The sequence below is a fragment of the Talpa occidentalis genome, unplaced genomic scaffold (assembly GCF_014898055.3).
Source record: "Talpa occidentalis isolate TD23 unplaced genomic scaffold, MPIMG_talOcc4v2.1 talOcc4.6, whole genome shotgun sequence".
Classification (NCBI taxonomy): Eukaryota; Metazoa; Chordata; class Mammalia; order Eulipotyphla; family Talpidae; genus Talpa; species Talpa occidentalis.
The window spans coordinates 1,872,165-1,889,178 of NW_023604972.1; the positions used below are offsets into that span (position 1 = coordinate 1,872,165).

General features: G+C 61.2%; 1 protein-coding gene across 3 annotated transcripts in view; it reads right to left on the bottom strand.

Annotated features, from left to right (window-relative positions):
* Positions 1 to 17,014, bottom strand: part of TBC1D14 (TBC1 domain family member 14) — a 54,790-nt gene that overhangs the window by 16,195 nt on the left and 21,581 nt on the right. For 2 of the 3 annotated variants that reach the window (XM_037530754.2, XM_037530755.2), the window contains exon 3: positions 15,240 to 15,360. In XM_037530754.2, coding sequence (XP_037386651.1) covers positions 15,240 to 15,360 — 121 coding nt within the window. Of the gene's footprint in view, positions 1 to 3,698; positions 3,756 to 15,239; positions 15,361 to 17,014 lie in introns of those variants that run through there. The other variant, XM_037530758.2, reaches the window with a different exon arrangement.

The window sequence follows — 17,014 nt, forward strand, 5'->3', positions numbered from 1 at the left end:
CGAGCGTGTCCCAGGGGGCCACCTGTGGGGACCAGGGACAGGAGGTCTGGGCCGGAAGCCACCGCAGGCGACCCCATGCAGGTTTGCTGGGGCCTGCCGAGGGCAACCACACGCAGGCAGGGCTGCTCGTGCTGGACTTTTCAGTCTAGACAACACCTGGAGCTAGCGGGACCAGCCCGAGAGGGGATGAGCAGACAGGGCCTGGACACTGAGCAGCAGCAGGGAGCCAAGAGCCTGGCAGGGCTGCGCCCTGGTGCCACCAGAACAGCGCTCAGACTCCTCTTTGACAGCGTCTAAGAGAAGATGAAGATTCTGAGATGACGAACAGAACACACTCCCGGCGGGATGACCAGAGTGTGGTCGGCCACCAGGGTGGGAGCCGAGCCCCGGAGGCTGGCTGAGTGGGGAGCAGGTGGCGTCACCTGTCAAAACTGCGCTGAAGTCTGTGACACAAGGCCCCAGCGTCAAGACCCGCCTGGTCGAATGATCACTGGGGCCTGGGGCCCATCTGTCACCCCCGGGTGGGTCTACTACAGCACTGACGTGAAACCAGGCCAGTGACAGCACAGCGTCCAGAGGCGCAAGCTGAGGACTGGGCAGCCCTGGGGGAGGAGGCAGGCCTGGGTCTGAACCATCACCTCCCACCCACAGGCGCCACCAGCAGGCAGCGGGTGACCTTGAGCACGTTCTCCACCCGCACACCCCAGCCTGCACCCTTATCACGTCAGCAAGAGCGAATTAACCAAGCCATGGCAGGTACCCCAAAAGTGACAGGCCTGTTGCTGTATTACTACAAATGACCTTTGGGGCACCTCCCATTAAGAGGGCGGCCAGCACGGAGGTGGGGGAGGCTGGAGGAGAGAGGGGAGCCCTGGAAGCCTCACTGGTTCCACGCTCTGTCACTCCAGGGAGGGGGCGTTGTTTCCGGCTCAGAGACAGCTTGTCTTGCTCTGCCGCTCGTGGGCAGGGAGCAAATGCCCAACCTCTGAAAGCGGGTCCTGTGCCCCACTGAGGTTCGCCCTCAGCCCGCTCCCCAGGATCTACCTGCTCAGTTTTCCCCGGGAACCCCACATGCTGGTGATCAGGCAGCTCCCCGCCCACCCGACCTGCTGCTGCCAGGCTCCTGACCCCACGTGGCATGCAGCCTCAACAGGCTGGGAGGCAGAAGATAGGAGGAGGGAGGAGGCAGGAGGCAGGTGGAAGCAGGAGGAGGCAGGAGAAGGCAGGTGGAGGCAGGTGGAGGCAGGAGGAGGCAGGTGGAGGCAGGAGGAGGCAGGAGGAGGCAGGAGGAGGCAGGAGGAGGCAGGTGGAGGCAGGAGGAGGCAGGAGGAGGCAGGAGGAGGCAAATGGAGGCAGGAGGAGGCAGGAGGAGGCAGGTGGAGGCAGGAGGAGGCAGGACGAGGCAGGAGGAGGCAGGAGAAGGCAGGTGGAGGCAGGAGGAGGCAGGTGGAGGCAGGAGGAGGCAGGTGGAGGCAGGAGGAGGCAGGTGGAGGCAGGAGGAGGCAGGTAGAGGCAGGAGGAGGCAGGTGGAGGCAGGAGGAGGCAGGAGGAGGCAGGTGGAGGCAGGTGGAGGCAGGAGGAGGCAGGTGGAGGCAGGAGGAGGCAGGACGAGGCAGGACGAGGCAGGAGGAGGCAGGAGGAGGCAGGTGGAGTCAGGAGGAGGCAGGTGGAGGCAGGTGGAGGCAGGAGGAGGCAGGAGGAGGCAGGTGGAGGCAGGTGGAGGCAGGTGGAGGCAGGACGAGGCAGGAGGAGGCAGGAGGAGGCAGGTGGAGGCAGGAGGAGGCAGGAGGAGGCAGGTGGAGGCAGGAGGAGGCAGGAGGAGGCAGGTGGAGGCAGGAGGAGGCAGGTGGAGGCAGGTGGAGGCAGGAGGAGGCAGGTGGAGGCAGGTGGAGGCAGGAGGAGGCAGGTGGAGGCAGGAGGAGGCAGGACGAGGCAGGACGAGGCAGGAGGAGGCAGGAGGAGGCAGGTGGAGTCAGGAGGAGGCAGGTGGAGGCAGGTGGAGGCAGGAGGAGGCAGGAGGAGGCAGGTGGAGGCAGGTGGAGGCAGGTGGAGGCAGGAGGAGGCAGGGAGGAGGCAGGAGGAGACAGGAGGAGGCAGGTGGAGGCAGGAGGAGGCAGGAGGAGGCAGGTGGAGGCAGGAGGAGGCAGGAGGAGGCAGGAGGAGGCAGGAGGAGGCAGGACGAGGCAGGAGGAGGCAGGTGGAGGCAGGAGGAGGCAGGAGGAGGCAGGAGGAGGCAGGACGAGGCAGGAGGAGGCAGGTGGAGGCAGGTGGAGGCAGGAGGAGGCAGGAGGAGGCAGGTGGAGGCAGGAGGAGGCAGGTGGAGGCAGGTGGAGGCAGGAGGAGGCAGGAGGAGGCAGGTGGAGGCAGGTGGAGGCAGGGAGGCAGGACGAGGCAGGAGGAGGCAGGAGGAGGCAGGTGGAGGCAGGAGGAGGCAGGAGGAGGCAGGTGGAGGCAGGAGGAGGCAGGAGGAGGCAGGTGGAGGCAGGTGGAGGCAGGTGGAGGCAGGTGGAGGCAGGAGGAGGCAGGTGGAGGCAGGTGGAGGCAGGAGGAGGCAGGTGGAGGCAGGAGGAGGCAGGACGAGGCAGGACGAGGCAGGAGGAGGCAGGAGGAGGCAGGTGGAGGCAGGAGGAGGCAGGTGGAGGCAGGTGGAGGCAGGAGGAGGCAGGAGGAGGCAGGAGGAGGCAGGTGGAGGCAGGTGGAGGCAGGAGGAGGCAGGACGAGGCAGGAGGAGACAGGAGGAGGCAGGTGGAGGCAGGAGGAGGCAGGAGGAGGCAGGTGGAGGCAGGAGGAGGCAGGAGGAGGCAGGAGGAGGCAGGAGGAGGCAGGAGGAGGCAGGAGGAGGCAGGAGGAGGCAGGAGGAGGCAGGTGGAGGCAGGAGGAGGCAGGAGGAGGCAGGAGGAGGCAGGACGAGGCAGGAGGAGGCAGGTGGAGGCAGGTGGAGGCAGGAGGAGGCAGGAGGAGGCAGGTGGAGGCAGGTGGAGGCAGGTGGAGGCAGGTGGAGGCAGGAGGAGGCAGGTGGAGGCAGGTGGAGGCAGGAGGAGGCAGGTGGAGGCAGGAGGAGGCAGGACGAGGCAGGAGGAGGCAGGAGGAGGCAGGTGGAGTCAGGAGGAGGCAGGTGGAGGCAGGTGGAGGCAGGAGGAGGCAGGAGGAGGCAGGAGGAGGCAGGTGGAGGCAGGTGGAGGCAGGAGGAGGCAGGAGGAGGCAGGAGGAGACAGGAGGAGGCAGGTGGAGGCAGGAGGAGGCAGGAGGAGGCAGGTGGAGGCAGGAGGAGGCAGGAGGAGGCAGGAGGAGGCAGGAGGAGGCAGGAGGAGGCAGGACGAGGCAGGTGGAGGCAGGTGGAGGCAGGTGGAGGCAGGAGGAGGCAGGAGGAGACAGGAGGAGGCAGGTGGAGGCAGGACGAGGCAGGACGAGGCAGGAGGCGGCAGGTATGGGCGACCCCGAGGGGGGCCTCCAGCACCCCGGGGACCTTCCAGGCCTCTCCCGGGTGGAGGCCTCCCTGGCCCAGGCCGCGCGCGGGCCCCCGGTCCCGGGAGGGGCGCCGGCCCGCACCTGGAGGGGGTGCAGCGGCGCTGGGGTGGCGGCCGGGGCCCGCGGTCCGACGCGGAGCCGCCCACACACAAAGAGCGGCGGGAGGAGCCGGCACCGCCGCCAGGGCCGCCGCGCTCGGGCACCCCCGGGGCGGGCGGCCGCCCACTCACCATGAACGCCGGGCTCAGGGGCGCGCGGCCGGCGGCTCCATGCCCGGGCGGGCTCGGGCTCGGCTCGGGCTCCGGCTCCGGCTCCGGCTCCGGCTCCGGGACCTGCGGCCGCGAGGGACGCGGGCGGGGGCGGCAGGCCGCTCAATCGCGCGCAGATGCCGCGCCGTCGATCGGCGCGCTCCGGCTCGGCGCGTCAGGCCTGGCCGGCGGCCCCGGCGCAGGGCCCGGGCCAAAGGGACCGCGGGGGCGTGGCCTGCGCGGGGCGGGGCGGGGCCTGCGCGGGGCGGGGCCTGCGCGGGGCGGGGCGGGCGGGCGCGAGGGCCGCGGGCGGGGGCGGGGCGGGGCGGGGCGGGGCGCCCCGCGGCGGCGGAGGGACAGCAGCCACCCGAGGCGGGGCGGGGCGGGGCGGGGGCTGGGGGGGCAGGCCCCCAAACTCTAGGCTGGGCGAGGCGCGCTCGCGTGCACCCGACACACCCGGGACCGAGGCCCGAGCAGTCTAACGCCCCACGCGCCCCGCGGCGCCCGCTCTCCGGGCCGTGAGCCGCGCCAGCCTCGGGTCCTCCGCGATCCTGGGCGCGCCGGTGCCCCCCGGGCCCCGCCGGGCGCGGGCAGCGGCCTGGGCTCCTGGGCAGGCCCCCGGCACCGGACCGCCCGGGGCCATGTCCAAGGCTGGACCAACTCCCCGGGGCACCCCGGCTCGGGGACAGGGCTCCCCTTCGAGGGCTGGGCACAGGCTGCCCGGCTGAGTTCTGGGCGACGGCCCGGCACCAGCAGGAGCTCCTTCGCTCAGAAGCTGCCCGCGGTGCCCACCCGGCCGGCCATCGGAGCCCGAGACGGCAAGTGCGTGGAGAAGCTGCTGTCCCGGGAGAGCCGGCCATGTGCGGTGGGCCTGGCCCCTCTCCCGCGGCCCCACCCGAAGCCCCCCCGGGGAAACGCACGTGCCCGGGGTCCTGCCTGCAGGCACTGGCCACAGGGCACAGCATGGAGACAGCCAGGCCCCAGGAACTGGGGGGGTGGGGGGGCGGAGGGCAGCACCGGCACAGCCGTGAGGAGGAACAGGCCACGGCCGCGCCTGCGAGGATGAACCAGGCGAAAGGCAGTCTGCGCAACTCCATCTACAGAAATATCCTAAGAGAGGCAGGTTAGCACTTGCCTGGGGTTGGAGGCGCCCACTGGGGGCTCCGCAGGGGGCAGCGAGTGCACCTGAGCAGGGGGCCTGGTCATCACACTCCATGAAGCCATTTTTAGTAACAGGGCAAAAGGGGAGGCTGGTTCTGGCTGGGAGGGTTGGGAAAAGCCTTGGTAAGGAAAATGACTCAAAACACGTATAGACAAACGCTTCGGGGTGAGTGAGGGGACACCCTTCCAAGTCACGCCTGGCACTTTCTGATGTGCCCGCCTAAAGAGAACTGAACCCCCAGACAGGGCGTGCCTGCACTCACCACTCCGCTATATGGCGCCCAGAGACCCAGAGTGCCGAGCCAGCCTGCAGGCTGCTGTCCAACAGGGAAGGTCACCCCGAGACTCACCCCTTCCCCAGTCTGTGTGTCTCGATCTAATCAGCAACCTCACGCCGCCTCTTCTTTGTCCTCATCCCACTCACACAAGTTCCTCAAAAGCCCAGCAAAAAAAATCTTTGGCTTGGGCTTCCCTGGTGGCGCAAGAGGCTAAGCACAGCACTGTGAAGCTATCCCGCAACCACAGTAGCACCGGTTTGATCCCCGGCCGGCCAGGGAGCAACCCACAGGGCGCAGCAGGCCTCCCCTGTCTCCCCGCGGCTCCCCTCAGCAGTGGATTTCAGTAGATCCGCCTGTTCTGCTCCCCGCTCTGTCTCTGGTGAGTCCTCTCACTCCTGCATCTCTGGCCTGTACCCCAGCTCTTGTGTGCATAAATACACAAGTCTTAAAAAAATAACCTTGATCCATGGTCACTAAAAAAAAAAAAAAAAGGGGGGGGGAAATGTGGAAAATAAACGGAATCAATCCTTTTCACTTTCCTTTTTTAAGTAGTTTATTTCAATAGGACTTTTTCAGGAAACACAACTTCCTTTTAAGTCAGCGCATGCAAGCTGGAGGTCTCACACTCACATTTGCAGATTGAACAGAAATAAACAAGGAGAGGCCCCAAGTCAGCCACCAGAGCCCCTTGGGAGCAGGGGCACAGCAGAACACAGATGGCCTGCTTCCCGGGGTACCATCCTCACCGGCTCTATCCCAGGGGCACTGGTCTCTTGGGGTTACATTATGAGCCAGTCTGCCACCCCGGAGCCCCCACTCAGCCGGCAGCAGGACCAGGGCTCTGCGCTGAAGTGAGGAGGCACGCGGTTTCCCGAGGGCCAGCGGGCTCGGCCGCTGCTCGTCACCCCTACCGAGGCGGTGCCCACGGGACCAGGTGAGTGGCTCCAATGGTGCTACCTTTGGGGGAATTCAGTCATTTCCCTTTCCTTCTTCCTTCCTTCCGTCCTTCCGTCCATTCATCCATCCAGCAAGCACTACAGAGCCTGGCCCTGGGAGAAACAAACTCCCCACCCTCCAGGTGCTCGCAGCCCAACAGACAGGCGATCACTACACCCTTGGGTGCTGGGCACTACACCAAGCCCCAGGAGGCAGCCCGTCAGCCTGAGGGGCGACTTTCCGGCAACAATGTATGCGGAAGAGGCTAGGGCTGGTTCTCAGACTCCTCCCAACATCCAGTGCCACAAAGCGATCCAGGTCCCCAAAGAGACCATGTACTGGAAGCCCCTGGGCGCTGGTCACGGCACCCGGACTCAGAGGTGAGACGCGCCCTGAGTGTGTGTCAAGAAGGCGTGAAGATGTGCTCGCCAGGTACAAGCCTGCCTCTCTGGCAGAGGGTGGCCCACACGCTGCTTCGACAGTAACTTCTATCACGTCACGCACCTTTCCATTGCGAGCCATCTACAAGGCTCTACCTGACGTTATACCATGTGATGACAGGTGGACTTTCGCTAAACTTTGAAACTTAGAGAAAAGCCGAGGCTGACAGGGCCCTTACTCCATCCCAGTCCGCACCTGCATCCCACCCGTCGGGCCCACTGCGAAGACTGTTCCCGCGTGATCTTGCCGAGCCCACCCCCCTCACCCAGGCCTCCCTCATCCCACCAGCACTGGCTCAACTGCTCTTGGCAGTGTCAGCGCCATCTCTACCCTCTGAGACCAAGGAGGTAAGACTGTTTCGACTGTTGGGGGCAAGACCCTACCAGACAGACAGGCAGGCCCGCCAGGTGGACCACTGGGTCTCGCGGGCCCCCAGGGACACAGAGGACAGGGCTCCCGGCCCTGGGGACTGGTTAAACAGCGTGAGGCGCTCACACTGAAAACGTTACTTAGCGCAGAGGTGAGATCACGGAAGACCATCTCAGGACACGGGAACATACCACTGCTGCAGAAGTAAGCCCCTGTCCACAGAGCGGGCGGTCTGAGATGTCTGCGTTCATGCCCTCACCCACTTAACAAGGGTGTACCAACCTCCCCCAAGGCCAGGTGCTCCTGCTCCAGGCCCGGGATAAGAAATCAACAGGCAAACGAGGTCCGGTCCTCGCTGAAGGTGTGTGGAAGAGCACGCACGGCTGCGCGTGTTTCAGTGACTTCCTAGAGCGACTTGTGCGCAGACACAACTGGGAGGTCTGAAAGGGTAGATGGTGAAAGCAGCCCCCGGCACCTCCCACACACCCAGTCTACTGCCCTCTCTGAAGCAATTCTGGTTGCTTTGCAGGCAGCCCCCGAGGGGCCCACATGCGCACCGCCCCCTCAGCAAGGGGGAGCCAGACCCCCAGGCCGGGCCTTTGGAGGGTCTCCCTGCTTGTGCTGTGGTCGGAGCCCTTCCTGGTTTCACCTCCACCCGCTCGCCTGCAGGCCAAGGCCTAGCTGTGGACGCCCTGGCCGCTGGCCCCGTGCCGCTCGCCCCTTCCCAGTGACCGGCACCCCCCTCCGCCTCGGGGCCTCTGTGCATCGCTTCAGAGAACCAACTCTCCTCTTCACCGCTAGTTTTCCCTTGTCAACTTCATTCGTTCCTATTGTCATGTTTATTTCCTTTCTTTGGCTGTTTTGTGTTTAATGGCCCCTTTCATAGTTTAAGGTTAAAAAATCAGACTGTTGGGGCCTCCCTGGTGGCGCAAGGGGTTGGGCACCGCACTATGAAGCCATCCGCAGCCTCTGCAGCGCGAGTTCGATCCCCGGCCGGCCAGGGAGCCACCCACATGGCGAGACAGACCTCTCCTGTCCCCCCGCTGCTCCCCTCAGCAGTGTGCTTCAGTCCGTCTGCCTGTTCTGCTCCCCGCTCTCTCTGGGGAATCTTCTCACCCCCCACACCTCTGGCCTGTACCCCAGCTCTTGTGTGCATAAATAAATCTTTAAAAAAAAAAATCAGACTGTTGATATGAGAACTTGCTTTCTTCCCGCCGTGAGCCTTTCCTGATGTCCGTCTCCTCCAGACGCTGCCCCCGGCCGCTCCTGACAGCTGCGCCTCTGCTCGCCGTCCTCTGGAGCTGTCCTCGCGGCTTCCACCATCCCCGGCACCGGCACTCAGGAGCCTCTCTTCACCTTGAGGCTGCCCCCCTGTGGCTGGAGCACCGGCTGGGGCTGATCCTAACATCTCCAGGTGTGGCGTCTCCTTTCCGCCCGCGGCCCGCCTCGGCTGCTGTCCACGGGCGCGGGGAAAAGAACCTGCTCTTACTGGAGGACACGCTGCCCGTGTCCACCGGCCCGGCAGGTGGGTGGAGAGCGGGTCTGTCAGCAGCTTTATCAGCGACGTCCAGAGAGGAGCAGGAGCTCCGGATGGCCCAGCTGTTTGGGTCTGCTGGTCTTGAGTCCTACACCCTTCAGCAGCACACGCCCTTGGGGGCATCAAGGCTTCGCCGGGTGAGGTCCTGACCACCCCCCACCACACACACACACACACCCTGCCCCGGTCCCCCACGGCTTTCTTTGCTCCGAAGTCCCTTCTCCTGAGGGAATGCACCGACTCCATCTCCACTTTGGCTAGTGTTCTCAGGGTCTATCTTTTCCCACCTTTTTTTTTTTTGAACCTACATATTTTATACTTGAAATTCCTTTCAGACAGCAGAGAGTTGGAACATTTTCTTTTGAGCCATCCTGACGACCTGCCAGAACCGGCCTTCAGAGGCTCCGCTGGTCTGTCCCGGTGTTTACATCAATGCAACTACCGCCATGTTTCGCCGAGGCCTACCCTCTCAGTTTTCTGTTTTTCCTTCTTTTTCCCTCCTTACTGCCTTGACTGCCATTTTCTTGGATACCTTCTAGAATTCAATTTTAATTTATTATCTTTCTGATTCTTTCTCTCTGACCGAGGGATTATAATATTATTTCATTCTTCATGATCAAATTAGAAGCCACAGTTTATCACGTCAGGCTTCACCAGCACAGCCTCCCCTCACACCCCCCCACACACTGAGGCCTGAGCGCACGGTGCCGTCACTGCAGCCAGGCTGAGGACAGCGGCCGCTGCGTTACCCAGACGCTCGCCACTCCTCTTCCCCAAGTTTCCAGTTCCCACTGGGATGATGCCCCTTTTGTCTGAAAAATTTCCTTCTGCAATTCTTCCAGATCTGCTGGCAGGCCTTGGCTTCTTCACCTGGAAACAGCTGTATTCCCCTTCATTCCGAGGGCATTTCCGCTGCCTGTAGAGGGGGGTTGGTGGCTCTTTTTTTAAAAAACGCTGTTTCACTTCCTCTGGCCTCCAGGGTCTCTGCAGAGATGTCTGGCCACTCTGACTGCTGCGCCCCAGCGGGGGATGTGCTTTCTCTGGTTCCGCCCAAGACTCCTTCTGCAGTGCACCTTTCCCCGTTTGGTCATGACAAGGCTGGGCACGGATCCTGCTTGGGACACAGTCAGATCACCCCTCACCTGAAAGTGTAGGTTTATGTCTTCTGCCAGACTTGGAACATACTCAGGTCGCTCTTTATCCCAGTATCATCTAAATTACAGTTTCTCCTTGCCTTTTGAAGCCCAGTCTCACAGATGCTGGGCCGCTGCCCCACCCCAGGGGGCTGCTCTTCTCCCCATGTGCGTTCTGCACCACGCACAGAGGTTGGGCCCCCGCTGTATGCCCGCATGCCACTGCTGAGCACCCCCGCTTGCCTTTCAGTGACTGTATTTTCAGTTGTAAAACTTCCATGGAGCTCTTCGTGCTTCCGACTTCTCTGCTGGCAGCTCCCACCTCACCTGCTGGAGCACTGTCATGATGGCTCCCTCGAAGTCTGCTGGACGGACATGGCACAAGCCAGTGTCTGCGGCTGGTCTTTCCCCACGTGAGTGGAGATCTTGCTAGCCCGCCGCATGCCAAGTACACTCACTCTCGCTTTTGAGACGCCTGAATATTCTGCAAAGTCAGCTGAATTTTCAAAGCTTTCACGGCGCTTGTGGCACCTACACCATGTGCGTGTCCGACAAGTGCGCCAGCCACGGCCAGTGCAGGGCGTGTCCCAAAGTCTCATCCCTAAGTCTAGGTACGCGTTTTAGGGTCACAGCCATGTGCTCCATACTTGGGGGAGCTCCGAACCACCTCAGGGCCTCTCTCCCAAGCCTCCTCCGGACAGCATGCCCCATACTTTCTGGTTCTCCAGCCACACATTTCCCACGCTGATGTCCACACACACCACACAGCGGGAGGGGAGAAGAGCAAAGCATCGGGGCTTGCCCACCTTCTGGGAACAAGATGACTGAGTTCCCCTTTCTGTTTGATTGCTGCTGCCGCAAGACAGCTTTCGGCCTGGGTGCATGAGAACAGAGGAAAGTGAAAAGTGGGGTTCATGCACGCTCCCTGAGTCCTGGGGCCACTCCTCAGACAGCCAGAGAGCTGCTCCCAGCACTCTGTCCATGTCAACACCCACGCTTGGGTTTACCTCAAGTTCCGGTTGGTGGAAACATGAGGGGGATGATAACCTCCGTGTGGTGGTGCTTTGGATCCTGGTTTTCTCCCCAGGCCACCTGCTGTTCACTGCTCAGAATCCTCAGAACCGAGCAGCTGCTCCACGTGTTACGTCCACTTTTGCTGTTGCTTTCGCTGGGAGATGCAAACAGCCTGCGCGCGCCCCTCCTTGCCCGGCGCTGGGGCCTGCTCGCTGCTGTAAGCTGGTTTAAATCCACTTCCAAAGGCAGCAGGATGACAAGAGTGAAGGTGGCTTCCTGGTTGCTGAGAGTCGGCCTGGGCATCTGCAGCCAAACACGCCCTCGAGGGCCCAGGCTGGTCTTCCAGCCACGTGTGCAGCTTTGTGATTTCTAAGCACCCAGGTTCTCAGAACCAGAGGTGAGGGGAGCGACTGACCTGGAGTGTCTTCTGGGATTCTCTCTTTACCATCAAGGACTCACCTGAAATTCCACCCAAGGCATTCCAGGCCACACAAACCCTGTTGTAGTCATCTTGCACAACCACCTTGCTCACGTGACAGCGCTTGCCCCAGGGCAATGAAACCCTTTGGCTGCCTATCCTGCCGCCACCCAGTGCCAGCAGCAGTGGCCTCAGAGCCCATCAGGACCTCACCTTTCTGCTCAACCTCATCCCCTGTCAACAGAGCAGCTCCTCAAGTCTGGGCATAGGGTGTTATGTCCAAAAGATTCACAAACTAAAGTGTTGCCTCAAATCTGCAGCCCTGAGAGCCTCTCGTATCTACTCAAATTACATGTCTTTACTCTTTAAACCATGTTTTCTTTTGTTAAAAAAAAAAAAAAAAAAAAAAAAAAAGGGCCTCCCCGGTGGCGCAGCGGTTGAGCGCTGGGTTGTGAAGCTGCCCGCAGCCTCTGCAGGGCCGGTTCGATCCCCGTCCGCCGGCGAGGGTCCCCCATGGCACGCAGACCTCTCCTGCCGCCCGCTGCTCCCCTCAGCAGTGTACTTCGGTCCTTCTGCCTGCTCTGCTCCCCGCTCTGGCTCTGGTGAATTCTCTCACCCTCCTGCGCTTCTGACTGTACCCAGTGCTTGTATGGATAAATAAATAAATCTTTAAAAAAAAAAAAAAAAACCTTTTCTTAAATAAAAGCAAAGTACATAGAAAATGTTTAAAATGAAAAACATCAAATGCAAACACTGGTTATTTTGAGACAAAAAGATTTCAAATGTTTTCTTTTTAATTTGCTAATATCTTATACATTTCCTACAAATTAGTATAGCCAGGAAGTTATTAATTTACCTTAAAAAAATGCATCCTCCAGGCCTCCCTGGTGGCGCAGGGGTTAAGCACTGCACTATAAAGCTATCTGCAGCCTCTGCAGCACAAGTTCAATCCCAGCCAGGGAGCTACCCACATGGCGAGGCAGACCTCTCCAGTCTCCCCGCTGCTCCCCTCAGCAGTGGATTTCGGTAGATCCGCCTGTTCTGCTCCCCACTCTGTCTCTGGGGAATCCTCTCACTGCCCCCCACCCCGCACCTCTGGCCTGCACCCCCATTCTTGTGTGCATAAATAAATAAAACCCATTCCCCATTCCTCAATAACTCGAGCAACTGAGGGGCCATGACTCACGTCAGGAGCCAGGAAGCCCCCTTCACGATCTCACCCCCACATGACTGCACTGGGGCCTCACAATTTCCAGCAAGTCTCTGCTTCTCAAATCTGACCGCATGTGAGACTCACCCACAGAGTTTGAACGTGAAAGAGACTGCGAGGGGCAGTGAGGGAAGAACAGAGAACAACCCTAAAGGCCTAAGCCTGGAAAAGACCACGGCCGAGGCGGCGAAGGGACCGGCAGCACAGCATGGAGACACAGAGAGGCAGCCCATGCTTGTCAAGCTGAAATGTCGGCCTTCCGGGGGGGCTGTGGGGTGCCGATCCCAGGAGTCCAGGTGGGGCCTGGAGACACGAGGCCGCGTCGGCGCAGGCATGACTTCTAAGGTCCCAAGTCCCGCTGGCTGCTCCAGGAGGGCGCGTGGACAAAGTGCTGAGGGGCGCTAACACTGGCGGCGGGACCTCCGAGAACACCACGGGGGCTGGGAGCCCCGGCAGAGGCAAGTGCAGGCGAGGGAGCAGAGGCTGAGGGGGGTGTCTCCCCAGGAGCAGAGGGCGGGGCGGCTGGACAAAGGCCCGAGGCGGGACCATGTGGGGTCTGACAGCCGGATGCCGCTTGAGAACTGAGTCCAGGGCAACGTGCTCAGGGGGGTCTCGCTCCTCCTCAGACACCCATCCCCACCGCCAGGACGTGCAGAGTCATGTGCTCACCTCTCCTCCCGAGGTGCGCTAAGTTCCAGCAAAGGCCAGGCCAGGGAAGCCTCGGCCTTCTGAGACCCGGGGTGCTCCTGTGCCGTGACTCAAACTTGTGCAATCAACGAGAGGACGGTGGGTTCCGAGACTCTGCGGGTTCACAAGCCCGGTGAGTCCCGAGCCCGCGCCTCACAGCCCCTGCGTAATCCTCGCCGTCGCACAGCGAGGCGCTGCCACTCTCCAAGTGAGCCCGGGGGAACCCGGGGGGAACCGGGTTCAGAGGGGTTAGGTGCCTGGCCCCAAACCAGGCAGCTCGTGGCCGAGTCAGGACACCGGCCAGCGGCCAGACCGCAGCGTCCACGTCCCGACGTCAGGGTGCGGCGCTGCTCCACTCCACAAAGCCACCTCAAGGGGAAAGGGAAAGGGACTGGAGGCTCCTAAACACCTGGTTTAGGCTTCAGTTCCGCCCGGAGTCGACACAAGTCCGGACCTGTGCCCCGGCACTGGCCCCACTCAGGTGGGGCAGCCGTGTGACCCGTGACGGCAGCCAGCGGGGCCCAGTACCGGCTGGGCAGCCTGGAGGGTGGGGCGAGAGGCACAGATACAGCCGGGCGCGGGCGGGCACGCGTGTCGGGCACTGCGAACAAGCAAACCTAGTCATTCCAGTCCATGGAATTCCAGCAAGTGCAAGAACACATCCCATGCTCGCCTTGAAAAAAAAACTACAACGGAGACCGTGAGGAGACCCTGCGTGAGGCAGGGTGTTGTTAGGGAAACTGGGGCAGCTGTCATTTTCTCGGTGAATTGCTATTTCTTAATGCAGATTCTTTTAAAAATTTCCCACAGTTTGGGCTTCTTAGTCTCCTAGGAAATTTACAGTTGAGCTTTGCCTACAAGTTCATCATCTCTTCAGTGCACACTTTCATAAGCCAATTATACAATAAGCGACTCAAACTCAAAATGAAACAACCTATAAAAAGGAGCTGAGATACCAGTTCACTCAGGGAGTCTCCTGGGGCCAGACGACACTCTAGGGGATGTCAGACAACATTCAAGACCAAGGTCATCTGCCCAGACAGAGAGAGGAATCACGCGGAAACCACCTGTGGCCCCAGCCGGAAGCCCAGCGTGGGCTTGGAGTCCCGCCCTACACGCACCCCTGACTCCCACATGGTTGGAGCCCCGAGGGGCTGTCCTCAGCAGCCCCCCACCCCACCTCTCTCACCTGGGCCAGCGAGGGCACCGGCTCGACCCCAGCCTGTAGCGAGGGCCAGCACGCACACAGGCTGCGGAACCCTCGCCTCCTCGGCCCACGCTCAGGCTGCCCTCCGCACGCCGCCCGCTCCCTGCTGCCCCCTCCCCCCAGCTGTGACCCCACAAAGTCACTCAGCCAGCTGCTCTGAAGCTCTTGGTAAAATAAGGACGGTAATATCTTCTGAAAGTTGTTGCAAGCTTTAAATGAACTAGAAACCCAAGAGTGGACGCACTTACAAGCAGCACAGAGCCCATTATTCCGTGTCTGTCACACCTTTACAGGCCACCCTGCCGGAGGGCCCACCTCCCTGGGCCCGGACCTTGCTGCTCCTTCCACACCTGCAGTGGACCCACATCCTCGCCACAGGGTGATCGTTAAGCATAGGGCCTGTGTCATTTCTCTAGCCCCAAGGCCACCGAACGGCTTGCAGTGAGTACAAAACGGAGGCTGGAGCATAAGCCACTGGAAGCAACGTCACAGCACCGAGCCCACAGCCAAGTGCGGCCGGGAGGGCCGGTCAGCCTGGGGGAGAAGCAGGTGGTAACAGGCAGGGCTGTGGAAGCAAAACACATCCCTAGCCTGGCTGAACCTGTGCCTGGACCCCCGCCTGGGGAGCAGGAGCACAAACCCCCCCCGCTGCTGGCATCACGGGGGATTAGCCACAGGGGCTGGCCTGGCCCTGCACCCACCGCCAGAGAGTGGGCGGCTGGAGAGGCATGGGGAGGGGGCACGACAGCCTGGGTGAACCCTGGCCTCAGCCTTCCCTGCTAGAAGCAGCAGCAGAGGATTAAGTTCCAAGAAGCCCGAGGGGATAAAGAGGGAGAGGCTTTAACAGCAAACAAGCAACAGAGCTTGAGGAGAAACGCGCGGCAGCTCTTAGTGAGCAAACTGAGTCTCGTCCCGAGGTCCAGGCCCTCAGCTGAACTTCCCTGCGCGCGTTACCAGCTGTGAGAAAGAAAACGGTTAAGGTCATCTGCGTTCTGAATCCAGACTTAAATCGCAAACACTTGGCATGCAAATCAACATAAACGTTCCCAAAGCCAGAGCCTCGGCAGTGGTCACGCCGCAAGCGTCCCGGGCGTGCGCTGCGCAGCGAGTGTCTGTGTTGGGGCTTGTATACCTTTTGCATTTTCTTTGAATCTCTCTGAGCATTCTCTCGGAGTGGTACTTTTCCAAATAACTTCCATCCCAAGTCATTTTGTTTGTCAAGTCTTGCATTTTGTTTTCTAGCAAGCAAATTCCTATAGGAAGAAAATAAAAGGGTTAGGGAACTTCTGGGTATTGACCGAAACACGAGGCCAGCCGAGTCACCCACCAGTGAGAGTGACGTGCTTACCAGACGCTGGTTCCTCAGAGCTGATTTTCATGCCTGAATTAGGCAGCAGGCGGAAGATCTTGAACCACAAATAAACTTTTTTGTTATTCCATGTCCCGTGGAAGATTTCATGACTTAGCGTAAGGAATGTGTTACGTCATAACAAGGCCTATCTGGAAAGGTGAGTTCTGAACTAGGTAGAAACCCTGGCTCCACTCTTTCCACCAGCTCGGTAGCTAGAGCAGGTCCCAGCCCCTCTGCGCCTCAGTTTCCCGACATTCAGACCAGACCACCCCGGGCAGCCAGCGAAGGCCACAGCTAGTGTGAGGAGAAGGACAGCAGCTTTGGTGCCACATCGCCGGCTTAGCTTAAGTTGTCCCCACGGCAAATCTTCACTAGCGCTACAAAGCGGCTCCAGGGACCGGAGAAAGAAAGTCATTCCCGAGAGCCGCCAGGTCTCCTTTCCCAACATGTGAACAAAAGTCCCAAACAACATAAATATGTCCCCGACGGCAGCATGAAGGAGCGGGTGCTCGGGGTGCCCCGGCCCCACTGGGCAAGCCCGCGGCGTGCTGAAAAGCAAGAGAGCGCTCAAAGACACGTGGCCCACGTCTGAGGAACACGAGCCAGTGAGCGAGGGCTCCCCTGGCCAACCCCAAAGACAACGAGGACAAGGGGCTGGAGAGCCACCGAGTAAACAGAAATCCTGAGTCCAGGCGGGCACACAAGCAAGCAACAGAAGGAAGCAGGGAAGGGGCGCCCTTAGGAGACTCAGCACGCACAAGCAGACCGGTGGGTCGGGACGGCCCAGCGGGGGCCACCGCACAGCCAAAGCCGGGCGAGGCCGGGGTCTTCAAGCTGGAAAACATCTGCACAAGCACCTGCTAGCGGCAAAGGCAAGGGCCGTTAACTCACAGAGGAGACGCGCTCCCCTGGCGGGGCAGAGCCGGCATCGCCACGGCCAGGACGGGCCGCGGGCACCCCTCGCGGGACCGCGGGCACCCCACCACGGACGGTGGCGGAACACGGGGTCGGCACTAAAAACTCATGCCCCGAAGACAAGAGGGGCCGCCCGCCATGCCCAGCAAAGAGGCTCCGGAGGGGGCTGCCGGGCGCAGCGGGTCAGGAAACCGGGTCGGTGTTGAATTTCCTCATCCGCCAGCTGCACTGGCCTGTGGAAGAGAACACCCTTGTTCTCAAGAACACGCCGATCTCTTTAGGGGGAGAGGGTGCAGTATCTCCAAGCGATTCTTCTAATGCTTAGAAAAGCTGTTCCCCAACAAACAGCACACGGCAGGGACGGGCGGCAGGAACGGCACCGCAGACAGCCAGGCTGGGTAAGGGAGATGCAGGAGAGTCTTTCCTCTTCTTGAAGCTTTTCAGTAACATTGAAATTATATCAGAATAAAGTTACAAACACATTCAAGAAAGAAACGAATGGCTTCACAGCCCAAGACAATTTCCACTGCCATTGTTAACCCAGGGCCCTGCTCACAGCTGCGGCTGGGTCAGGAGCCGCTTAGTGCTCGCTGCAAGCAGTCAGGAGCCCCGGCCCAGCGAGCCTCTGCCCTCAGTGCCTG